This window comes from Lepidochelys olivacea, assembly GCF_965140295.1.
Source record: "Lepidochelys olivacea isolate rLepOli2 genome assembly, chromosome: 10".
Lineage (NCBI taxonomy): Eukaryota > Metazoa > Chordata > Testudines > Cheloniidae > Lepidochelys > Lepidochelys olivacea.
In genome coordinates this window covers 61,206,537-61,233,085 of record NC_140420.1, presented here as the reverse complement: position 1 = coordinate 61,233,085, position 26,549 = coordinate 61,206,537, and the positions used below count along the sequence as shown (strand labels likewise).

At 39.6% G+C, this 26,549-nt stretch overlaps 1 protein-coding gene across 2 annotated transcripts in view; it reads left to right on the top strand.

Moving 5' to 3' along the window:
* UNC13C (unc-13 homolog C) overlaps nt 1-26,549 on the top strand; it is a gene marked incomplete at its 5' end in the record, with an annotated part of 390,158 nt that overhangs the window by 198,455 nt on the left and 165,154 nt on the right. For both annotated transcript variants that reach the window (XM_084641195.1, XM_084641194.1), the window contains 3 exons: nt 722-790; nt 1,722-1,811; nt 4,331-4,459. In XM_084641195.1, the coding sequence (XP_084497321.1) occupies nt 722-790; nt 1,722-1,811; nt 4,331-4,459 (288 nt within the window). The remainder of the gene's footprint in view (nt 1-721; nt 791-1,721; nt 1,812-4,330; nt 4,460-26,549) is intronic.

Below are 26,549 nucleotides of genomic sequence, written 5' to 3'. Positions count from 1 at the left end.
TTTAACTATCCACCACCATCGTAAGGGGGTTAAGGTGGGCTATGAGAATGGGGAGCACTGGCTCCCTGCTGTACCAATCAGAGGAGTCCCCAACCTCCTCCCCCATTCTGTATGTTTACATCTTGCTAAAACTCCCTTGTGAAAAAAAATAATGTTTTACAGTTTTAAAAGAGGCAAGCAGTGTTTTGTAAGGAGCTGAATACAGACACAGAACAAGCTGGTCTTTTCTGACAAGCCACACACCCATCACTGAAAACCTTTGAACTTTAATTTGAGTTGATACTGTTGTTGTTCAGAGTCTTCTGACAATGTTTTTTCCGTTTCCCTGGGTATTTTTGTTTTAGTTATTTACTCAACAACACATCAGTTATTAAGATAAAGGAAAACAGTTTAGGGGAAAGGCTGCTGCACTTCACTAATCCATTTTAAGGCTGCATGATGGTGAATGAATGCCAGAAATTTGTGCTATATTAGATGAATCATGAAATATGGCAGAAGGCATAACACATTTATGGTTTCTGATATACTTACTGTTATGTCAGACCAATGCTTTTATACAAATAAATTGAAAACTGCACACTTTTCAAACAGATCCAGAATGGAAGACAGCAGATTGTATGCTTTGTGATAAATGTGTGGGCTATAGATTTAAACTCATAACTACAGAAACTTGGCACCGCATTGTTTCTCATGTGCAAATGTTCATGTCTTCTTTGTACAGAGGGAAAAGTTCATAAAACTGCTGGATCAATTGCACAATTCACTGAGGATTGACCTATCTAAATACAGGGTATGTACAACAGATCCTACCAAGGGACCAAATCATACATTGTTTAGTATAAATATATCAGTGCACTTTATCTGTGTATATCAGTTTTAGATATTAATATCTCGTCTGACATGAAGTTTGAAAGAATCAAGGTGCTCACACTGTATTACCAATCCTTGAATTAGAATTCAAATTTTAGGACATTAGTGTTTTAACAAAAGCATATTTTCTGGGTTGAGCAAGTTGTTCTGTTCCTTCTTGAGATTATCAGAGCTAAGAAAAGAGGGTCATTGTGTGGTATTACAATTGGTGGGGCAGTTTTTTAGAGTTTAGAAAATCAAAAGTTTCATTCAGCGTGTGTGTCTCTCTGTGGGTTCCTTCAGTGTTGAAGAATATCTACTCCCTATCAGATTATAGGGATAGTTGACTAGTCCTTTGATAGTATGAGGCCATTAAAGGACCACCAAAAATGTTTCCTGGCTATCAATCTGCCTGCTAATCTAGGGAATTCTTAGTATTTCACATAAATTCCAATTCATTAAGCTTATTATGAAACTACTAACTTTATTTCTGGAACTAACTGATACGCGATGGAGAACAAATAAAAGGGTTTCCTTTAAATCACAAACAGCGTTTCTTTAACCTTCTCATTGCAATGTTGTTTCTATGAGATTTTTAGAAATGGCAATGCAATATTTTAAAACTTGCATGTTGTTATCACAGACCCTAAGACTTCCAAGAATGGTCAGTTTGGGCCTAACTCTGCTCCCACTGATGTCACTAGGCATTTTACCATTGACTTCAAAGGGAATGTAGATGGACCCCCGAGCGCAGTTGATAATCCCACACACTGTGTTTATCGCTTTCTTTGTTTTCTTGTGAGTTTTTTTCTTAACATTTTAAGGGTCTTGCCCTAAACCTTATGCTTATTTCCTTTTCCCCAATTAACTAGGATAACTTTCCTGCCAGCAATTCTGAAAGGCTTCAAGACCTGAAATCAACAGTAGACCTGCTAACCAGCATTACTTTTTTTCGAATGAAGGTACCACACTTTATCTCTGTTACTGGCATCAGAGAAACACAATGCACATTTATTTTCTAGGAAAGCCACACTGTATTTGGTGCTCTGGATCACAACTATCAAACCTCAATGATTAGGGTGTGCTCTTGATATCTTAGCTTGATGAATTCTGCCCTGAGACTCGATTTAAGATACAGAACATCACTGGTGATAGTCTCTAAATATATTTCAGCTGCTTTAGTTTTAAATTAAATCCCTAAGCTTTCTGAAGATCTAGCTAAATGGAAATCTTATACTGAAAGAATGTAAAAGGGGGAGAATGTAGAATGCCGCAAACTATATTTATCTTTCTCAGGTTTAACTGAAGATAAGTTATTGAACTGCACCTCCTTAGAATATACAGTTGAACCTCAGAGTTACAAACACGAATGGAAGTTGTTCAGAACTCTGAAATTTTCATAACTCTGAACAAAACATTATGGTTGTTCTTTCAAAAGTTTACAACTGAACATTGACTTAATACAGCTTTGAAACTTTACTGTGCCAAAGAAAAACACTGCTTTTAACCATCTTAATTACATGAAACAAGCACAAAAACAGTTTTCTTACCTTGGCAAATTTTTTTAAACTTTCCCTTTATTTTGTAGTCATTTATATTTAACACAGTACTGTACCATACAGTATTTGTTTGTTTATTTTGTCTCTGCTGCCTGATTGCATACTTCTGGTTCCAAATGAGGTGTGTGGTTGACCGGTCAGTTCGTAATTCTGAGGTTGTACTGTATGTAACAGCTGTATTTAAAAAAAGAATCTCTTGTTCAGTTTTGCTCCTTTGCCACCACTGAAACTAGCTTTGCTCCTGTCATCTTTCTAAGCTTGGCAGAGGACAGGCTCAATGTAGTTTTCTTGCCTCCAAAGCCAGGCAAAGATATCCTCTACTATCCGGTGACTTTTGATATTGTTTTCATCTCTTCAATGCTATGAACAACTGCTTTGCAAAGAGACCCTTTCACTGGTGTCAGGACTCCAGAAATTGCTTTTCTGATGCAGAAGTTACACCTGAATTAATGCTTTACCTTTAAGAGCACACAGCTGCAAATATTACTCACCTGGTCTGTCAAGTCAGTGTTCTGTTGACTTTTTATCATTGTTCATTAACAAGAAGCCAATAAAATAAAAATCATTCTACTGGAGAAAGCTAAAAAAAACCCAATCGCTAACATTTGTTTAAACTCAGTTAAAATTAAGTATAAAGATTCTCTGCTGGAGTAAGATTAGGGCTAGGTTTAGTGAACAGAATAAACTGAAAATCAAACAAAAGCAGCTGAGACGCTTCAGGTATTATCAGGACGAATAATGTTTCCTATTGGAAACTGTGTCCTAGTATTATTTCAAACATCAAAATGAGGCTAATGACATTAGGCCAAAACCTACTTAACATAGATATACAAGTAGTCAACGTCAAGGTGATCATGAATAAAGTGAGCAAGATTTCCACATGATAAGGAAAAGATACACATTGCAAACATGACATCATCAAATTAGGCCTGAATAAAGACTGGGAGTGGCTGGGTCACTACAAAAAATAATTTTCCCTCTGTTGATATTCATCCCTTCTTGTCAACTGTTGGAAATGGGTCACATCCACCCTAATTAGCCTCGTTAGCTCTGACTCCCGCAACTTGGTACGGCAACTCCCATCTTTTAATGTGATGTATATTTATACCTGCTTACTGTATTTTTCACTCCATGCATCTGATGAAGTGGGTTATAGCCCACAAAAGCTTATGCCCAAATACATTTGTTCATCTCCAAAGGTGCCACAAGGACTCCTCATTGTTTTTGCTGATACCTACACCTACCCCTCTGAAATTGCCTCATCTGGCTCTAGATATAGAAACGCAAATCAAAATTTTCAATTTTTGTTAATCTAATAGTGTGTTAACAAATACATCCTATTAGTAGCAAGAATAATATTTCAGTAACACTTTCATGAGCTTCAGTAATGGACTAGAACTGTACTGGGTTTGTACAAACACAGAACAAAAAGATGGACTATTGAGGTGAAACTCAGCTTAAGTATATGTATTTTAATGGGTAGGTTAAATGTTTATAGAAATCAATGCTTTAAAAAATATGTAGCTGTTTGTGCACTAAGACACTGATTCAAAAGATCATTCCTATTTGGGAAAACATTTAAAGATGTGCTTAGCTGCTTTCCTGAATAAAGGCCTAAAGGCAAGATCGTGCAATCACTTAAGCATGTGTTGTAGTTTCCTCGTGTGAATAATTCTATTGAAGTAAGCTTCAGTGTGGGACTACTCCTATGCTTAAAGTTAAGCATGTGTTTCAGTGCTTCTCTGGACTGAGGCCACCATGCATAAATCTATGTAATTTTCATATTGTATTGATCTTTATTATATTTCATTGCTCCCAATGCTCATTGGACAGATAACTCACTACACATAATATACACATTTTTCTAGTCCAGCTGTTTCTGAAATTCTCTTATTTTCTGATTTTATGAAATATTTTATAAGGTCCTGGAATTGCAGAGTCCACCTCGAGCCAGTATGGTGGTTAAAGATTGTGTCAGAGCTTGCTTAGACTCTACCTACAAGTATATTTTTGACAACTGCTATGAACTCTATTCCCAGCTAATGGATCAGGTAAGACCAACCTTAGAATTTCTTGATCCCTTTGTTCATTCTTTTTTGTTGGTTTATATAAGGCAGGTAATAATACAATAAATCAGTGGTATCAAGTGGAGTGCCCCAAGGGTCGGTCCTGGGGCCGGTTTTGTTCAATATCTTCATAAATGATCTGGAGGATGGTGTGGATTGCACTCTCAGCAAATTTGCGGATGATACTAAACTGGGAGGAGTGGTAGATACGCTGGAGGGGAGGGATAGGATACAGAAGGACCTAGACAAATTGGAGGATTGGGCCAAAAGAAATCTGATGAGGTTCAATAAGGATAAGTGCAGGGTCCTGCACTTAGGACGGAAGAACCCAATGCACAGCTACAGACTAGGGACCGAATGGCTAGGCAGCAGTTCTGCGGAAAAGGACCTAGGGGTGACAGTGGACAAGAAGCTGGATATGAGTCAGCAGTGTGCCCTTGTTGCCAAGAAGGCCAATGGCATTTTGAGATGTATAAGTAGGGGCATAGCGAGCAGATCGAGGGACGTGATCGTTCCCCTCTATTCGACATTGGTGAGGCCTCATCTGGAGTACTGTGTCCAGTTTTGGGCCCCACACTTCAAGAAGGATGTGGATAAATTGGAGAGAGTCCAGCGAAGGGCAACAAAAATGATTAGGGGACTGGAACACATGAGTTATGAGGAGAGGCTGAGGGAGCTGGGATTGTTTAGCCTGCAGAAGAGAAGAATGAGGGGGGATTTGATAGCTGCTTTCAACTACCTGAAAGGGGGTTCCAAAGAGGATGGCTCTAGACTGTTCTCAATGGTAGCAGATGACAGAACGAGGAGTAATGGTCTCAAGTTGCAGTGGGGGAGGTTTAGATTGGATATTAGGAAAAACTTTTTCACTAAGAGGGTGGTGAAGCACTGGAATGCGTTACCTAGGGAGGTGGTAGAATCTCCTTCCTTAGAGGTTTTTAAGGTCAGGCTTGACAAAGCCCTGGCTGGGATGATTTAACTGGGAATTGGTCCTGCTTTGAGCAGGGGGTTGGACTAGATGACCTTCTGGGGTCCCTTCCAACCCTGATATTCTATGATTCTATGAAATACAGAACAAAAAGAAAACACTTGTCCAATACATTCAAATAGTCCCATTACATATAAGGACCCTGCCTAATTCTGTTATATCTGTAGGGGATGGAGTAATAAGGGAGGAAGCAAGGTATAATAAACTCACAGATGGGTTATGAAACACTAAAATAATTAACGATATGAGTATCAAAATGAATGTGAAAATGTCAATCCAAACATCTATTTCCTTGCATGGGGCAAGAAAGGAAAAATGTCCATGACTTTATGGAAGAGGAAATTAGATTTGATTACTGTCTGAGGTCTGAAACTGGAAAATGAAAAAAATCCCATATTTCTTCAAACAATGTAATGGCTTCATCCAGAGATTTGTTTTTCACTAAACTGGCTATTGGGAAACAGTGTTACACCATTTGCTAAGAGTGGCATGCTGTCTGTCTTGTGCCTTAGATTTATATTTGAACAACTAAGATACATGCTTGGGGACCACTTTTTTTGTATTTACCTTAGGAGAAGGGAAGTTTGGAACTGTTATTAAAAAAGGATTACTGCTAGAAAATTTTTGAATAAGGGTCTGTCAAATCTTAGAAATCGACACAAAATAATATAGCCTTTGTCATCTTCCAAATACCACCACAAGCCCTTGTAAATGTCACTTTTTTCTGTAAAGTGCTCAGTCCATTTGATAAATGTTAAAATGATTAAGTTCACACCTCTGACCTACAAAAACACCCATGCCTTTATAGAACACCATTGCTTTCCCTGTGTATAATTTGTACGATGCCTTTGCCCTGTTGTGAATGTTTGACTGTAAATGATATTTCAGTGACTATTCCCACTTTGGAAAGAGTAAACTATCCAGTTAGGAAAACACATATATGTTGTAGAGTGTATCCCATATAAGAACATGCATATTATATGCGATTAGACACAGCAAATTATTATCCAAAAGGAAACTGCAGTCAGACCCAAATACATGAATTCTGACATGAATCCATCTGAGTTCAAGGAGAGCAATGCATTGAGTCCATGTTGTTCTGAAATGAGAAAGGACTGGTTATGTTGTTTGAGTCCTGTTTTATGAGCAAACAAATTTATCTCTAGATATCAAACCTTGGGTGAGATAACCTTTCAATAGTACCCTTGAGCAAAACATTTCCTCTCCAAAAATCAATGGAGTGCATTGAACCGCATTAAGGTCTGTCTGAGAAAACACAAGATTCAGTAACTTTAAGCCTCCAAATACATAAAGGGTGTATATAGTGAAAGAAATACTTCACATTTTTTATTTGTTCACCTTTGAGGAGTTATTGACTATTTTGTCAATACTGAGAATGTTTCCTTTTACACTAGAGCCAAGGACTGTTTTTTATATTGTGCTGAAAAAAAGGCGGAGAAAGGTTTTGATGGAAGCGACTCCTGTCTTGATATTGTAACACCCACACATTTCTCAGAGCCCTGTGATAACACACCAAGAAGTGTTAAGGATACAGCACTGAATCTTCATTTTCACTTACCATGAAGATATAGTTTCATAATACCTGTTTTGTTTGCTTTCTATAAATAAAGTATGAAAATCTAAATCAAGTCTCATTCAAATATTAAAGTGTCTGTTACAGCATTATTTAAATACTCCTATGAAAAGAAGATGCATGTGATAAGACATGGTGCATTGCAGCAGGCTCTGCTGCATCAGTGGTTTTGAGAGGGAGGCTTCCAGTAGCCCACTCTGCCTCCGTGGACCATAGGGTTAAGGCCCCAACTCAGGCAGGTAGTTAGGCACAGGCTTAATTTCAAGTGCATGTTTAAGTCCCATTGAATTGGAGAGATGATTTCCTAAATCGGGGCCTGCAGGAAGAAAAGAATGTTCTCAGAGAGAGCTTTTTACTGCAGTATTAAAACTGTTTCTCTGTGTTAAACCATCTGTGCATAATATATCGCTGTTTCTTAAGAAACAGTCATTTTACTACTGGACTACTAGAAAAAATAATTTTACTATTCCAATGAAAAGCTCTCTAAGTTAAACGACAGAAAACAAAGAGTAGGAATAAGTGGGCAGTTTTCAGAATGGAGAGAAGTAAACAGTGGTGTCCCCCAGGAATCTGTACGGGGACCAGTGCTGTTCAACATTTTCACAAATGAACTGGAAAAAGGGGTAAACAGAGAGGTGGCAAAATTTGCCAGTGATACAAAACTACTCAAGATAGTTAAGTCCAAAGCAGACTGTGAAGAGTTACAAAGATATCTCACAAAACTAGATGCCTGGACAGCAAAATGGCAGATGAAATTCAATCTTGATAAATGCAAAGTAATGCACATTGGAAGACTTAATCCCAACAAAACGATGGGGTCTACATTAGCTCAAGAAAGAGATCTTGGAGTCATTCTTGGATAGTTCTCTGAAAATGTCCGCTTAATGTTCAGTGGCAGTCAAAAAAGCTAACAAAATATTAGAAACCATTAGGAAAAGGATAGATAATAAAGACAGAAAATATTATAATGTCACTACATAAATCCATGGTATGCCCACACTGTGACACTACACCCCATATTCTTCATCATAATATTATTATGATATGAGTATGGCATAATGATGATGTATTTTTTGAAAGATAAGGCATGTGAGATCGTTGAAAAGGTTATGAATTACTGAATATGATTATCCTACTTGTTTGCATATATCATTTTGGTATCTGAAGTTAGGAATATTATCTATGTATCTACTATAAATGTGTTTACACCTGGGGAACACCCACTAGGCAAAAAACTGTCAGTCTAGATGGCTGGCTGGGAAGGGTCATTAGGGAGAACAATAGGTTTTAGAAGAAGATAATCTCCCATTGGGGAGCCTTCCTGAGGACACTACAAAGAGCCTCCGAGTCATGGCGGTTATAACAACACTACAGGGGCATGTGACCAGATCACCTGGTACTGGACTCCATCTTGGAATACCAGTGTTTATCCACTGAAAGACGTGGGAACCAAGCTTGGAGACAAAGGGTTCCCACCATTTTCAAAAGCTATTTAAGGCAGCGGAGTGACATCATCGAGGTTCTTCACTGACTCCCTGCCCAAAGGAGACTCTTGAAAACACCTGAGGAGCAAGGCTGAAGTGGGGGGGAAGTGCTGGACCCAGGCTAGAGGGGTTTCTAGCCTGCGAAAGGAATACCTGGGGTTGCAAGCAAGGGCAGCTGGCCCCTTAAGAATCTCTGCAACCAGCTTAAATCATCATTTATGGTGACAGGTTTCAGAGTAACAGCCGTGTTAGTCTGTATTCGCAAAAAGAAAAGGAGTACTTGTGGCACCTTAGAGACTAACCAATTTATTAGAGCATAAGCTTTCGTGAGCTACAGCTCACTTCCTCAGATGCATATCGTGGAAACTGCAGCAGGCTTTATATATACACAGAGAATATGAAACAATACCTCCTCCCACCCCACTGTCCTGCTGGTAATAGCTTATCTAAAGTGATCATCAGGTGGGCCATTTCCAGCACAAATCCAGGTTTTCTCACCCTCCACCCCCCCACACAAATTCACTCTCCTGCTGGTGATAGCCCATCCTGTTGATCACTTTAGATAAGCTATTACCAGCAGGACAGTGGGGTGGGAGGAGGTATTGTTTCATATTCTCTGTGTATATATAAAGCCTGCTGCAGTTTCCACGATATGCATCTGAGGAAGTGAGCTGTAGCTCACAAAAGCTTATGCTCTAATAAATTGGTTAGTCTCTAAGGTGCCACAAGTACTCCTTTTCATTTATGGTGAGAATGTACTATTCAAATCCAATCTCTTTAGTATATTAAACTTAGATTGATTTTTGGTTTATTTGCTAGGTAACCTGTTTTGATCTGTTAGCAATCCCTTATCATCACTTAAAATCTATCTTTTGTAGTTAATAAATTTATTTTTGCTTTGTCTAAAACCAGTGCGTGTGTGGGAGTCATAACTTGGGGCAGAAAGCTATGTATATTCCTCTCCACATCGAGGGAGGGGGCGAATTTCATGAACTTACGCTGTACAGTTCCCTGTGCAGCTCAAAATGGTATAATTTTGGATTTACCCTCCAGAGGGGGGGTGTGCACTTGAGTAGCTGGGCAGTTTCTTAGGTGAAGCCTTCCCATGCAGAGCTGATGTCAGCGTCTGTATGTAGCTGCAGCTGGGTGTGTCCCAACCCTTATGTGTGTTGGAGGGAGCTTGAGGGTCTGTCACAGCAGGACAGTGTAAAGGGAGCCGAGGCTGGTGGGTCAAGGAAGCTCAGTGGACCCCAGTTCCAGGTGGTACCCCGGGGGGAGCCCATCACACACGCACGTTGAATGCTGCGTGCCATTCTGGTCACCACTCTCAAAAAAGATATATTGGAATTAGAAAAGGTACAGAAAATGGCAACAAAAATGATTAATGGTGTGGAACAGCTTTTGTATGAGGAGAGATTTAAAAGACGAGGACTTTTCATCTTGGGAAAGAGACAATTAAGAGGAGATATGATAGAGGTCTATAAAATCATGACTGGTGTGGAGAGAGTGAATAAGGAAGTGTTCTTTATTCCTTCTCATAACTCAGGAACCAGGGGTTACCCAATGAAAATAATAGGCAGCAGGTTTAAAACAAACAAAAGGAAGTACAATGCATAGTCAACCAGTGGAACTCATTGCCAGGGATGTAGTGAAGGCCAAAACTATAACAGGGTTCAAAAAAGAACTAGATAACTAGGTCCATAAATGGCTATTAGCCAATATAAGCAGGGATGCAACCCCATGCTCTGGGTGTCCCTAGCCTCTGATTGCCAGAAGCTGGGAGTGGATGACAGGAGATGGATCACTCAGTTGACTGTACTGTTCATTCCTTCTGAAGTACCTGGCATTGGCCAGAAGATCGGATACTGGGCTAGATGGACTATTGGTCTGACTCAGTGTGGCCATTCTTATGTTCTGAGAATATTGGAGCCAAAATCCAATTGACAGTCAATAGGATTTAGAATAAGTGCCTGAATCCCTTTTGAAAATTATATTAGGCTCCTAATTCAGTTAAGCATTGTACACAGAGCACTGCAATGCCTACATACCTTTAAAAATGTGGGCCTTGGTCACTTTTGAAAATGGGACTTGAATACTTCTGAAAATTTGTCTTTGTATCTCTATGGAAAGATAAGGACCTCTCAGATTTAATCTCTTCAAGCTGAATCTGTTATTTTCATAGTTTACCTTTATTTTTTCCTGTTTCCCAACCAGCTGTACTTGCATATACAGTCTAAAGGGTTGAGATTCCCTATAGGTGAAATAAATTCAGTGTAGACAGCTCCCTTTGGCCTAGTCAGTGCCCCAGAATTGTGGCCCTGAAAGGCGTGGTGGAATGGTTAGGTTGGAGCCTTTGATTGATGTATTTGTCAGGGGATGGGGATAGTGACACAGGCCAAGCCTATGATCTTTACGAAGGATTTTAATGTATTTGGGAAGGTGCTAAAATACTTAAAATCTCATGGCACTTGGAACAGTGCTTTTTGGAAGAAAGTACTGTATGGCTGAACATTTGAACATGGCTGCTCCTTAGATTTCTGTAAGATGTAAACTTTGCTGAAGTTTTTGCTGTTCAGTATCCATCTCTGCTGAATCAACAATAGGAGTTGTAGGAGGCTAGTTGTAAATTACTAAGGAAAATATACTGAGTATTTCTCCACTAAGTTGCTCTTCCAGCAAGGAAACAATCAATCCTTGAACTCCAAATTTCTCCTGACTGCTCAGAAGTCATGGCAATATCATTTGGGACAGAAGATGAGTCACTGAATGGATTAGCATTGTCTCAAGCTGAAAATAATATACGGAGCACTATGTACAGGAAAAAGTGGGTTCTAGTGATTTAGAGCAAGAGATGGATAGAGAACTCTTAAAGTCAATGGAACTTCCCATGTGCTTAAAATATAGGCACATGTGTTTCCAGGAGCAGCACAATAGTGGTTTTCCAGCAATATGATTCATTGAGGCAATCTGCTTGATATTAGCCACGATGTCTGCTTCCGTTGTGGAGATCATGTCGTCGTCTTCTGTGAATTTTGGAACAATGACTGTATGCGGCAGTGGCATTAACCCAGATTTCATTAAAAAGTTTTAAACTGATTTGTCATTGCTTGTTATTGATTTCTACCACAGGGTAGCAAAAAAGTTCTTAAATTATTTGAATTTCTATTAAGGTAGCTGGAATTGATCCTCATTTCAGTACCGTGAGACCACTGGATAAAACATGCAGATAATTTAAGTATAATTTGCAAACCATAAAGAATATTCATTTCTAATACATTGTGTTGTTCTAATGTACAAAACTCTACTCAGATGCCTAGTCTTTTCTTTCTTTGTTTCTTTGAGATTGAAATAATGTACAAAATACAAAAGAGAAGGTTTTAAAAACACTGAAACTACTGGACATTTCACAAAAAGGGTTATGTGGGGCCAGATCCTAGGGCATGGTCATGTTGCAAATATGCAGGATCTGAGATGGGACGGGAAAGGTTCCTGTAAACTATTCCCTGGCTTCTGGAACTCGTAAATTAATAATGAATCAGTCTTTGACTGAGTGCTTGTCTGTGTATTTATTCTGCACCAGATTAAATTGCACAGTGTGTAACAGTCTGAGTTAGTAGGAGGAACAGTTGCTGAGCATCATAGCTTTTTGCCATATGACTATTCTACCGCAGTCCTGGAGCTGTCTGCAGGCAGAAATGACCCCCTGAATAACGCAGAGAAGCCAAATAATGGCTTTAAATTATGTTTGCTACAGCAGCCTACAGAGACTGTGGCACTGGCTGAGGATCACAGGAGTGGATCACGTTCTGCCTTCATATACTGTCACCCACACTATGTCCTGCCAGGTGGGGAGGAACTGGAGGAATTGCTAGAAGCTGAGGAGCCCAGGCCACTCAAAGAGGTTTTTGCTCTAGGTCAAGAAAAAAAAATCAAGAACCACAACAAAAGAAACATTTAGCATAGACACACCCGCTACAGGCAATGAGCATGTAATAGTATAACCCGGTAGTGTCATACCCTGACACCCCAGAGCAGTGGGCTGGACATTAAATGAGAATTCAAGGTTTCAAATTTTTTCATTCCACATTGCAACAAAAATTAAACATTTTAAAAAGTTTTCACAGAGAAAGAAAGAGAGAGAGACCCCAAAATATCACAATGGTTAGGGTACTCATCTGGGATATGGGAAACCCAGCCTCTAGTCCCTGCTCTGCCTGATTCAAACTCTTGGCTATTCTAGGGTGAGTCTATCTCTCTCTGTCTCTCATTTTGATCAGAAATTCCATCCTGCACCACAGTAAGCTTTCTGATGAAAGTTTAATCAAAGCCAAAACAATACATTTCCACTAAAAGTTTCAATTTCGATGAATCAGCATTTTCTGATGGAAAATTTCTGTCAAGAAATTCCTGACCAGCTCTGTAGAGTACTGATATTCCTGCAGCTCCACTAAACAAAAAGGATCAGAACTTTTGCACAAATTACTATAAAATGAGAAGCAGAGGACTTTAGTGCACTGTGATATGAGTTATGCCCATCTAAGTCCAGTCACCTTTCATTTATTATCATGGGGATAAAGGTAGTGTATAATTTAAATATAGGAAGTGGGGTGGTTAACCAAAATAGTGAATCTTGGATCCCTATTCTCTCCTTCAGTAACTCCCATTGACATCAGAGTGTTCCTGTGGAGAAGAAAGATTTAGTCTTTTTCCTCTAGTCCAACATGCACTGGAGATTCTTTCAAAAGTTTGATTAAAAAAATCAGACAGCCACAGTATGTGATAGGTATTTGAACCTCTGCAGATTCATCTCCAGTTGAAGCTGCCTTTTGCATGACTTTGGATGAGTTTCTAAGGAGATCCATGGACCTACAAGAGTTTAGAAAATACATTGCATGATTAAGAAATGGTTCTTTGTTCCCCTTCATACTGCAGCATTATACCTCCTCTGCTCAATTCTCTTGTTTTTGTTTTTCTCCTTTATCTTATAACCATTGTACTGGATGCTGATGAATAATCCTCAGAAATTAGTTTTACGGTGGAATTACTTGCTTTTTTTCCCCTGCTTGGATGCAGTTCTATTTATTTTATTTTCTTCAAAAGAACAAGAGGTGGGAGGGGAAATAGTGGGCTTGTAGAAAAAATCTGCCGGAGAGGGTGGGAGAAGATATTCTGACACTTCTGAAATTAATAGCAAATGGTAACTAAGCATGATCTACAGCTGTAATTATTTGGTTTAACTTTGAGAAAGTGGATCCGTGTATGGAGCCTTCCACTCTCCTCCTCCCCCGCCCCTTTCTTGTTCATTAAATCTCTCAAACCCCACATAGCTGATCCTTGACATACCCTTGGCTTGATTTGTGTGCTACCAGGCATCTAGTTTTAAAATGTAGTCTTATTTTAAATTTGTTGTTGCCCTTTATTTTTAAAATCACATCTATATTCTCTGAGTGTTTTTATTAAGATCTCATTTGGTTTATAAGTGTTATATAAAATGTACATTTGATTACCAGATTAATTTTGTCAAACACTTATGTCTTTAGTTAAAAGGTTGCACACTTTCCCTGGCATCTTGTACCCAATACATTAATCATGAAGCAGGCTTTGACTAAGCGCTTATACATGCATTTATTCTGCAACAGATTAAAGTGCTCTATACGTGACAATGTGAGTTAGTAGAAGTAACAGCTGCTGAGGGTCATAGCTTTTTGCCATATGACAGTCACATTTCATTGTTAACATTTACTCTGCTGCAGTTGCAATCTGGTCTGTTCAACCAGCCCTGCCACTGCACTAAGCCAGTGTAAATAAGTAGATTTTACCACTATATTCCTGCCATTTAAGTAAAATAGTTAAAGTGGAATATGAACCGAAATCCATTTTATTAGTCTTATTATCACTTAGTATTATGGTACCATTTAAAGCTACATGTGTCTAAAAATCTCATTCACTTTCCTTTGTGTGACTTTGAAAAATAGACACTCTCTCTGGTTTAGCAGGTGCTTCCAAAGAAATAGGAATGTTACAGTTTTTCAGTTTTTCTAAAGAATGAGAAATTAGTTTAGAGTGACACCTTTATCTAAGTTTTTTTTTTTAGGGCATCAGGGTAGGCAAGTTGTCATTAAACATAATCTCTTACACCAGGGTTGCCCAACCTACAGCCTGCGTCCATACGTGGCCCACCAGAGCATTTCATAAGGCCAATGACCTACTTCAACATAATATACTAAAGGCCGATTCGTTAGCATTTTGTCATCATGTTTAAATCATTTGAGTTTACACAAGTGTGTAACTAGGCAATACTGTACATAGAAACAACCTAATTAACTACATACAAAACAAGCTAAACTTAACATATAAATCAATACAGGTGACTGTCAATCTTATTAAAATATATAGACTCTGGTCTATGTAGACAAGGTTGTGATATATGTGGCCTTTCTCTGTAATAAGGTTGGGCACCACTGTCTTACACAATTATTTTAAACCACTGTATTCCAAAGTGAGCAAAGAGAGTACCTGAAATAAAAAATTCAACGAATATTCACTCAGAAAATTGAATTAACTTTGGCTTGGCTGTGTTACACTCCTCCTTATGTTCGTTTTCTGCAGATATTCCAGTGGATGAGTTTGCTGGCAGTAATGTTATCAAAACAAACAGGCTGAGAATTATGCAGTTATGAGCAAGAATAAATGTTAAGCAAAGTTTAGGGAATAATTGCAGCAAGCAAATTTTGAAAATAGCTAAATTGAAAATATTTAACATAATTGAACATAATTTTAATAACTGGCACTAAAAGCCTCTATTACATCACAGGTGGAAGAGTTATTTTCAGGAGACTTGATTTAGTAGGGAGATGGTTCAGAAGGCATCCAAATGGTGCACCTTCTGTGGTTTTCCTGAGCACTGGTGTTGAAATGGTGAGCCTGGCTTAATGTGGGCCCTTCTCTGTAGTTCGTCTACTAGTATGATAACGTTGAGCTTTGCATTCTTATTTTATTTCTGTACACAGTGTAAGCATACAAGTCACTGACCACAGTAATGCTGTGGGTGCTCTATGGAATCCCGGGAGGCAGTCAATTGTCTTATGTGCTGCCATAATCATAAGAATAAGCAATAACAACCAATATACCCTTGGCCTCATGCTTGCTTCCCTTGCTCTGATTGCTCCCGAATTCCACTCTTAGGTCACAGACATATTTGACCCGCTTCTCTCCTGAGCACATGCTACTTCCCCATGAACTCTAAGGGAGAGGAGAGGAAATGGTGCATGCAGTTGCATAAACAATAATAGGGAAAAAAGGAGGAGCCCACTACAAGTGATGCAGCTCAGGAGGTGCGTGCATCAACCTCTGGCTGCACAGTTGTGAGATAGGCCCATGTCCCTCTATGAAGAGCCAGAGCTGAGACAGATTAGCCACAAGCAATGAAAGATGGCTCTTATGTGGACGACCACCTGTTTGCTTGCCTCTTTTGGACTGCTGATGGCTCATGGTCTTATGGCTGAACCACAGGGTGTGTGATGGATCATGAATGCCAGTACTGATCCCTGTGCTGCTTCTGCATACAGAACCAGAGGGCATACATCCCTAGCTATATATCCTGCTTTATCTGGTGTGTGTGTGTGAGAGAGAGTGAGAACTATCTAGGGTTGCTTTATGCCCTCACTGACCACTCTCCACAAGCTAGAATTCACTGAAGATATCTCCCATGGTATTTCGTGAGAAATACTGAATGTATGAAATTTTGCAATTCTCTGAATTTTAAGTGAAAAATAAATGACACTGTCTGAGATGCAATTGGATGTGTGGTCCTTGATAGAAGACCTCATAGAAAGCTGAATTCATAGAAAGCTGAATTTTGAGGACTTGTAAGCTGTCTGAAACAAATGGTAACAAAATTCACAAAAACCTTGTAATTATTTCAGTTGTCCCTCCTCACTTTTCCTTCTATCTGCCACCACATAGGAGAGCCAGATTTTCCACTTATTGACAGGTGGTTGTTAGAAAGGGAATGTGCTGGAGTGAAGTCTTACCAGTGAATGGCAATCATTTCTGGGGTGCAACATGGCGACTGCTAACAGCATGCCACCATACCATATGACTGTTTTATGCCAGAAAATAAGGAATAATGTATGCAGCTGCTAACAACCAAATGATGACTGTGATATGTAAATCATGGCACACAGACATATTCACCATCTTCACTGGCTGATATCCTATTGGCCTCATTATTCTGGAGGAAATACTCTGGTGAGGAAAAGCCACTACGAGCAAGCAGCAGTGTATTCAACTCCTCATGGAGCATCTGCAACACATGCACTTTCTAATGAACACTGGGCAGTGACTGGAAAAGCTGGCTACCTTACACTGAAGTGGATAGAAAAGTAGTTTATAAAGCATTTATAGGCAGTGTATAAATATGTCACTGTGTCTATTATATTTTTCTTGAGCAAACAAAAGAATTGGCTGTTTCTCACAAACTCTGCAGTCACTTCAGTCATTCTTTTTGCAGTCTCTTCCACCTGGTGAGAAGGGTATAAAGCAAATCAGCTTGCCCCTGTTCTCCAAGTGGCTCTTGGATCAATACAAAGGATTTAATATCCCTTAGTACCAGAATGCTGCAGAAAGGTGTTGGCATACTCTGTATCTGACATCTGATCTGTGTACTTTTTGGAGGCATGTTCTTTGTTAGTTATTCAGTTTGTGTTGATTTTATAAATATATTCCAGCAAACCCATACAAATAAGGTGTTCATTTGAAACAGCAGTCAATATGTTACTATTGAGTAAAATGTTCAAAGGGACCTTCAGGTGTAACTGTAACGCTGACAGACCCGGGTCGGCGGAGGGTGGGATTGCACATGGGGCCTCTGGAACTTAGTACATGAGCCTCTAATTCAGTGGTGGGCAACCTGCGGCCCACAGGCCACACACAGCCCATCAGGGTAATCCACTGGCAGGCCGCCAGACAGTTTGTTTACATTTGCATGGCTGCCCGCAGCTCCCAGTGGCCGCAGTTTGCCATTCCGGGCGAATGGGAGCTGCGGGAAGTGGCAGCCAGCACGTCCCTGTGGCCCACCCCACTTCCTGCAGTTCCCATTGGCCGGGAATGGTGAACCGCGGTCACGCAAATGTAAACAAACTATCAGGCGGCCTGCCAGCGGATTACCCTGATGGGCCTTATGTGGCCCACAGGCTGCAGGGTGCCCACCACTACTCTACTGCATGAGCTAAAATCCATATGGCTGTTAGCTAAAGCAGTAGAGCAGATTCATTAATCTCTCTGTAAGTGGTCTTGTTGCCACTAGATGGGACAGAACACCACACCCAGGAGGTGTGTGGGTTACAACTGCAATACGGTTTGGCATATGTGTGCTAGTTTTAATCTAGCTAGCACAACTAAATTAGTGGGGAAGATGTCGTGGCACAGGTTCAGCATGGGCTAGGAACACAAGTACACATACAGGGCCCGCAGTGATCACCCCATGTTGACTCCCATGTTGTTACATCTTCATTCCTATTTTTAGCCATACTCGGTAGATTAAAGCTAGTACAGGCATGCCAAGCCATGAGGCAATCACACCTCCAATTGCAGTGTATATATACCTTTTGTGATTTAGGCACCTAAGTCACCTGGACTTTCAATAAGTCTTAGTCTCCTAAATGCCTGTCACTTTTGAAAATGGGACTTAGGGGCCTAAGTCACTTAGGTGCTTTTGAAAACTTTATCCAATTTTTCAGTAAAGTAGAAATCGGAAGAGTTTGGTGATCAGTTTCCAATATATAACACAACTGCTATTTGTATTTAAAGAGGGTATGTACAATAGAAAACTACAAATTAACTTCCAGAAAATGAGACCTGGAATAAAGTTACAGAATAACATATGAGTTATCTCCTCAGAATTCTGTACTTCAGAATTATTGTCAGAAAAATGCCAATGTATGCGCAATACCAAATAGTCTTTGCAAATGAGAAACTTTACCACATTTTCGTATAGTATTAGATGCTCTAAAAAGGTTACCAACAATTGCTAAAATATGGTGAATAAAGGGGCACTTTAAAGCCTTTCAGTGTGTTATTGCAGTATGTTCGATAGGCAGCATGCTAGCCACAATAACGGGGAAATCTTTGATAAAGTGCATTAAGGCATCAGAGGAATATGTTCTTGCTGTGCTTTTCAGCACAGAAACTTCTCTCCCAGGGAGAAACTGAACTAAAACACTGCACACAGATTCTTACACATAAAATTGCCTGTTAGAAGCATGTCCAAGCTGACTGGTTTGAAGGTAAAGAGGACAGCTCATCATCCACTGGTAGTAGGGATCAGGTAGAGGAGAAAATAGCACAAGTTGTAAAACTTCAACATTGAAGTTAGGAACCATGAACTCCAACAGTATTGCTATCACTAGGGTGTGAGGGATGGATAAACTAGTATGAGCAAAATAAGCATAACCTGACCTTTTGCCCAGCCCTTAAATATTGCTGATTGCACACACAACCAAAAATCAGGCAAATGCTGCCATTTTGAGGGCTTGCATATCATTCACAATCCAGCCTCATTCACTATGAAATGTATTCAGTGTTTTTACAAATTTGCCATATACTTCAGACAATGCCAATATTGCTCAAAAGATATGCACGCTCTTGTAGCAGTAGCTGCTGCCGTGTTTCGGGCCCATCTGCAGCCTCTGTGGGGATGACATCAAGCTTGCTACAAAGCTGCAGATCTGTATAACCATGGGCATACCAAGTCTATGGTACAGCGTTGAAATGTGAGTGCAGCAGAATGGTGTCTTTGATTCATGTTGTCTTTGTGTATTAGGTAGCAGAACAGGATCAGCGATGAAGATATTCATAGTGAAACACACAAATGGCCTCCATTGGCACTGGTTCAGTTTCGGCAACTTTCCGTCCATCAGGATGGAAGGCCAATGAATTTGCCAGCCATGTATCAGCTTTCTTTGGTAAACACGCTTTGTATCACATGGTTGCCAAAAGCTTCAGTGGTATGATAAGCGCAGTGATGCCACAAACTAAACCTGCAGCCAGACCGCCTTAAGGACCTAATTAGAGATCAGTCTGGATGGTGCTTGGTCTGCATGAAGCCTATGAACCTTTGGGATTTGCCATGATGATGATATAGTTCAGACAAATGATTTTCAGACTACAGGGTGTTCACAAACTGCCTACTTTGATTATTTGTAATGTGTGATTGGTCACGAGGTGGTGTTTCAGCTGACTGTTGGTTGAATGAAAAAACCCTACACAACAGAGCCCTGCAGCTACACAGAGCCCCATGAATTTCAGTGGGGCTCTATCCTCTGTTATTGGGGCCTCCAATGGTACAGGGGTCTGGCTGCATAGAGTTTCTTGCAGGGTCAGAGCCTAGTTGTTTTATTTTGAAGCCTCCAGGATTTGCATATATTTTAATTCAAACCCAAAGGCCATCTGAATAGTCACAAACAACAATAGATATTTTCTCTGATCTTCCATATTGCATAATAGCCACCATCCTGTTTAACAATAAACACACTTTCAATTAAGTTTCTCAGAATTTTTCAATGTCACTAGTATAAGCAAGTTTTTGCATCTAAAAGTGAACTTCATGCTACCCCGTTGCATCTCCCCTTCATCCCTGTGTCAAAATTATATTTCTGGCTAGCTTTGTTGGACACACCGGCCCAAATTTACCAAATAGCATAAACAGATATGAACAAGTAATTTGTGTATGTCATTACCATGATTGTAAAAGCACTGTGATTACATGCATTTACACAAATGCAGTACTCGAAGTTTCAGAACAAAGAGTGCTGCTTCGTGACTTGGCATCTAGAGGGTCTGCTAACTGCTAGAACTACCATCGCTGCCTGAGTGATAAGACTTGCGTACGATGTTGACTAATGTCCTTAGGAAGCAAACGAGGTTTGTCAGATGATGCTAAGGAGAAATGTCCTTCTGCCTTTTGGACCAGAAAATGATCTCATTTATTTTGGTGTAGTTAGGTGTGATTGATCTAAATCTTTGTTGTTCCTTCTTTAGAAAGTAAACTTCATGTTAACCACTAACAAATAATAACATTTAAACTACATCATATAATCATTTAATAAACTGCTCTATAGCGTATCTTCAGTACCTTTCAAGCCAAAGCATGATGTCTGCTGCACTGAAAAGTAGTGGGCCCGCAATGACTGACAATTTAAAAACAATTTGAAATTTCATATGGTGTGGATTTCCAAAGCAGGAGCAACATTACTGTCCCTATGCTATAAAAAAAAAAAATAGTACCCTGGTGTTATTGTGAACCTTTGTTTTATTTATTATTGTAGAAGACTTTCAGTTTAGGTATATGCCTCACAGAGACCAGGGCATTATTACAGTTTTACTTGTGTGTTCTCAAAGACAATGCAGGGTAGTAAAGAAACTTTAAGAGCAGACCTATGCCTACCCCAATTTCTGGGCTGGGGATTTGATACGATGGTGAGCAATGTGAGGCTTATAATAGGTGGGAGGGAGGGGGATTTGAGAGCTAAGGGTGCTTCCTCTTTCCTCCACCCCATTCCCTTTACATAGGCATAGCTAGTGTTTGACTTGTTCATTTGGGGCGATGGGGGCCAGCCTACACCACAGTGGCAGCTGGCACATCAGCATAGTGCCTGGTTGTGCCTCCTTTGCTGCCATTAGTGGATTCATGGGATGCAGCAGAGTGTATTTTCTCTTCTCACTCTGAACATGTTCCAGATAAAAAGATAGAGGAATCTTCTTTAAAATCTATTTAAAGCAGTTTAATTCCACTCAATCCAAAGGCCCCATTTTGACCCACCAATACAATGGTCCTTGTAATCTAGTGGAGACTCGTTCAGATGTTCTGTATATGTGGTGCTCTTCCAGTCTTGTAATTATTGTCTTCCTGGTTCTTCTAGTAATGAATGGCTTCTGGTACCATACACCAGGCCTAGAATAGATTTTCCCATACACACACTTCAGGCATTTCTGGAGCAACCTCCCTGAGAACTTGGGGTCTAATGAAGCAGGCCAATGCTCCCACAGGAGAGGGAGCAAAGGAAGAGGTGGACCGGTAAAGGGAGATTATGTAATGAAAACTGTTTTTTCTTTATGGTCTTTACATATATAGTCTCCATTACTTTAAGGCCCTCTTTGAAACTTAGAAATTTCTTTTTTTAACCAATTATTTTCTTCGTCTCTTGTCAAATGTTGATTTTTTTTCACCCATCTGTTTCTAGTGGAATGAGAGCCAAAATTATTCCTTTTTTGTTTACTTCTGTTTATAATGATGTCAGCAACAACATGTCCCTCTCTGTAAATGGTATTCGGTAGATTCTGGCTGCAGAGCACATGGGAAAAGCTCATTTTCCTCTATTTTCCTCTATTTACCTCTATTTTCAAGACTCTCATATGGTAGCTTAGAGTTGTATTTTAATTTTGCTTCAGTGGACCAGTACAATCATGAGAGAGATTTAGGAGGGTGAAGTTAGAACTAACTTCATTGTTTTGATTTAGAAATAACAAATTGTGTTGCCTTTTCTCCCATGAGTAGTTTCACTGAAGTTGGTGGGCGTGCTTGTGGAGTTTAGGTATCGCTCTCTGTAAGTGAGGATGTGATAATCTAGCCCTAATTGTTTGTTCCTACATGTTGCTCTTTTTGGTGAATGTAGTGAGCTCACCAGCTCATATTTTTCAGTTTGTAGTAAGGAAAAATGCACCAGGTGTCACTATTTGGTTTTATTTTCAAACATGATTCATAGAATCGTAGAACTAGAAGGGACCTCAAGAGGTCATCTAATCCAGTCCCCTGTACTCATGGCAGGACTAGCTATTATCTAGACCATCCCTGACAGGTGTTTCTCTAACCTCCTCTTTAAAATCTCCGATGATGGAGATTCCACAACCTCCCTAGGCAATTTATTCCAGTGCTTAACTACCCTGACAGTTATGAAGTTTTTCCTAATGTCCAACCTAAACTATGCTTGCTGCAATTTAAGCCCATTACTTCTTGTCCTATGCTTTTTCTCCCTCCTCCTTGTAACAACCTTTTATGAAAAATGAAGCAGGTGTTATTAGCCCCAATATATCTGCTGAAGTACCTGGACAAGGGAGGATTCAGTTCTTGGCTAGGGTGCTGACTGTTTCAATGGAATCTATTTTGTTCTGGATGCATGTTGGGAAGGACTGAAACTTGCTGAACAAGCAAAAATAAAATAAAGGAGGGAGAAATGGTTGGGTCATGTGTTCTTTCTGTCTATTCTGAAGAGCCAATACTGAGGTTCCACCTCAGTGTCCCTGATCACTGCAGATCCCCAAGGTCCATCCCAAATTCAGGAAATTCATGGGTTCTGGAGCTGAACCCCTGTTTCTTTAATGGAGTCAAAGGTGACAGACTCTATCTTCCCCTTCTCCCAACTCCAGTGGAAAAATTCTTTGGAGACTCAGTGGAATTTTCTATCTAATCTGTGGACTATTTACAGGCAGGAAGGAATTGGATTTTAAATATGTAGGCTATTAATAAGCATTTATTTAAGTTAAATATTCTTAAGTGAAAAATGAACAACAGATACATTTCTCTTTGCAGTAATTACAAAGAAATATGTTCCGGATTATTCAAATATGATAGCGAACTTGGTTCCAACTTCAGCCTTTAGATTGTTGCTTTAGCACAAAATTTCCAACTGGACTCAAACCAACCTCTTAGTTTTGCACACCCAGAAATGTTATGTTAGCCCTGACAAAAGTAGTTAATGTTTGAAAATACAAAGCATTATTTAAGTGCTAAGTTTTATTTTATGAGACAGCTGGTCACCATAGTTGTAGACACATTATCATCATTAAGGCTGCAAATCAGCTTCTATTCTAGTCTCTTGTTTTCACAGGGTTTATAAGCTTTTTAAACATTCAGGACCTAACTGTGCAGCCCTTACTCCCATTGGTGATCTGTCAGTCCCATGTAATTTAGGGTTACCATATTCAAGTTCCCAAATGGAGGACATTGCCAGGGTGGAGAAAGGGGAGAGGGAACTCGGGGAGGGTACAGTTTGGGGGTGCTGGCACTGCTAGGGGGAATTTTGGGGGTTCTGGAGAGGTGTGTGTATGTGTGTGTACTAAGACGAAGTTTTGGGGTGGATGCTGGAGGGGATACCTGCAGCTTCACTCTCGCCGGGTGGGGGGGCAGTGTCACGCTCCCTGTCAGGGTGGCTGGCACAGGCCCAGGATGCAGCGCTGTCCTGTCGGTCAGTGCCTCCCTCTGGGCCTCTCGCCAGGGTCTGGCCCTGTCACTCTTCCCAGCCGGCCTCTGTGGCCCCTCAGCAGGGCAGGCAGCCTGTATGAGAGGCGCTTGGTGGCTCTGCTTACCGGCAAGGCCAGGCCAGGGTGGGTGGGATCTGGCAGCTGTGGATGAAGGGTGGAGACCGATCAGGGCACAGCAACAGCTCTTTCTGAGCTGAAATGTCTGTTCCACAAAATTCCCGGACATTTCCTCTTATTTGAAAAATCCACCCTAATGGAGGATCAAAAAAGAGGTCATGTCTGGGAAAACCTGGACATATGGTAATCTTACTAAGATATACTCTTAGTATATCTTACTATTGACATCAGTGGAACCACTCGGATAACTCACTGCTCAACAACTTGAGTATGAGTTTGAGTATGAGTTTCCCACTCTACCACTTTGGGGCTGAAATTTCCCAGGCCTGGTCTCTGCCTGGAGGTGTGTTTCTGTGGACAGTTTGAACACAATCTATTTGGCTGTTTTACGTTTGACCACACTGTGTAAGGAATGGGTCTACAGCCAGCAAAAACCGCTGAAGTTTGAAACTTCCCATGAACATAGTCCTTACTGGGGACTAGTTCTTGAAAATCGTGAGTTTGTATTTACCAAAGTTACAATCATCTGAAAATTGTGAATTGATCATGGGCATTAACCTTACCCCACAACAGAATGTCTACCACCTGGTGTTCTTTGTGGGGGCAGTGCAACACCAAACTGCCACAATGTAGGGAAGTACTTAAATATTACAGGTTAGCCTACATTAAATATATTTGTTAACTTAAAGGGAACCAGAATTTTGACTATTATTATTTTACTTGTGGTGTAGCAGACATTTTGTCCAATAAAACGGTAAAGTCATTGATAAGAGAAGTTGAAAACTCAGCATTTCCATACATCAACCCTTTCAGAATTGTCTCATGGTATTAGTTGTAGATTTTAATATTGCTTCTCATTATGGCTGAGATAACTTTTCCAGCCTTCAGCCAGTTCCCTTAATTAAAAAATGTGTTTGCTTGTAAAGCGTTTAGTCTTTTATTTTTTTCTTAAATCACAGAAAATGGCCTTGTGTTTTGGTGTTTGTTTATTTTACAAATATAATTTTTAAAAGCCTCCACAAAATAGCAGTCCATGTGCCACGTTGTTTACATGATCCATCACATTTTGGTCCCTTGGAAATTTGGCTAATAGCCAATATCAAAAAAGCTCTGTGTTGAATTGAAAATTTTTTGTGTGACTACAAGAGGTGTATTTTGCTACACTTGTTATGTGAAAAAATGTTCTTCCTCATTATGGTGTGTACCTGCTGTCTTTCAGATTACAATGGTACAAAAGTTAATAGATTCATAAAGATCAAAACCAGAAAGAGACCATTATGATCACCTCACCTGACTTCTCATGTAACACAGGCCATACAATTTCACCCAATAACTGTGCATCAAGCCCATAACTTCTGATTGAACAACATGATTTGTGCTCACAGATAATTTCCTTTAGAAAAGCTGTTTAAAATTATGTTTTTCCAGAGAAATTACTAGTCCTCCAATAAAATGTATAACTAAGCAATAAATGCTTGAGCTGGTCAAAAAAAGAAAGAATGAATGAAAAATTATAGGGGGGAGATTTTTTGATCAAAGTACAAACAAATTCAACAAGCTCTAGCACTATACCTGGTATTGATTGCAAGGGTGAGGTCCTTAATAAGGGGTTATATTAGTCATGGTATGTAATATGATTTTCTTCTCCAAAAACATGTGAAATCCTAGCACCTTGAAGTTGATGGCAATCTTGCCATTGATTTCAGTGGAGCCAGGATTTCACCCCTTTTTAATATGTTGCAAATAACTTTTCATAAACTCTTACTTATTCTTATTATACTATAGCTTAGCTTTTTTATGTAGTTAGAGAGAGTTATCAATAAGGCCACCATTGTATGTGCAACCCAGTAACTGTAAGTAATTGCACAGGAGTAAATAAAAAGACATATTTAAAGAATGCACCATAAATTTTAATGCCTACAGATCAGATTTATGATCCCTTGAGGAAACATTCTGGGCACAGGCTTAAGTGTAAATCAATGGTGTGTCTATAAGACTAAAGAGACTGTTGATTGAGAGAACGTTTGGAATTTTGGGGCCTGTGTATATAAGTTAATAATGTGTTCCTTATCTAATTAAGAAACTGAATTTGCTAGACTGCTTTGTGCCTTTCTCTAGATACTCAGGCATAAAACTGGTGAAATATGAGACAAGACTGTCTAGTGCCATCACTTCAGTGTGTCTGTGTTGTATTGTACTGGAGTTATATGATGATGATATAAAACTTCTGAATGAGTAAGGAGAATATGACTTTGAAATCCTTTGAAATCCAGCTTTCACACTGAAATCGTAGTCAATCGAATTGCACCCACAAGATTATATGATATAGTGCAGGAATCTCCTCATTTAGTAATTCATCTTGATAGAGTTTTTCATCTCATGAGCCACCTCACATCCCATTGACAATTGTGATGATCACCTCCTTCCCATTTCTTATTTCATATCCCTGTGACTGCTTAAGCATTAGCTTTAATGTAATATAAGAAAATTTGTGTAATTCATCTCTCTATGCTTACAAAATTTACAAAAGCTCTGCAGTCCACAAGTAGTCAATGAACCTCAGTTTATGAACCACTGATATAGATGGATAAGTGGGATTTATTAACAATTTATTATGGAAATCATTATTAGGTTGCT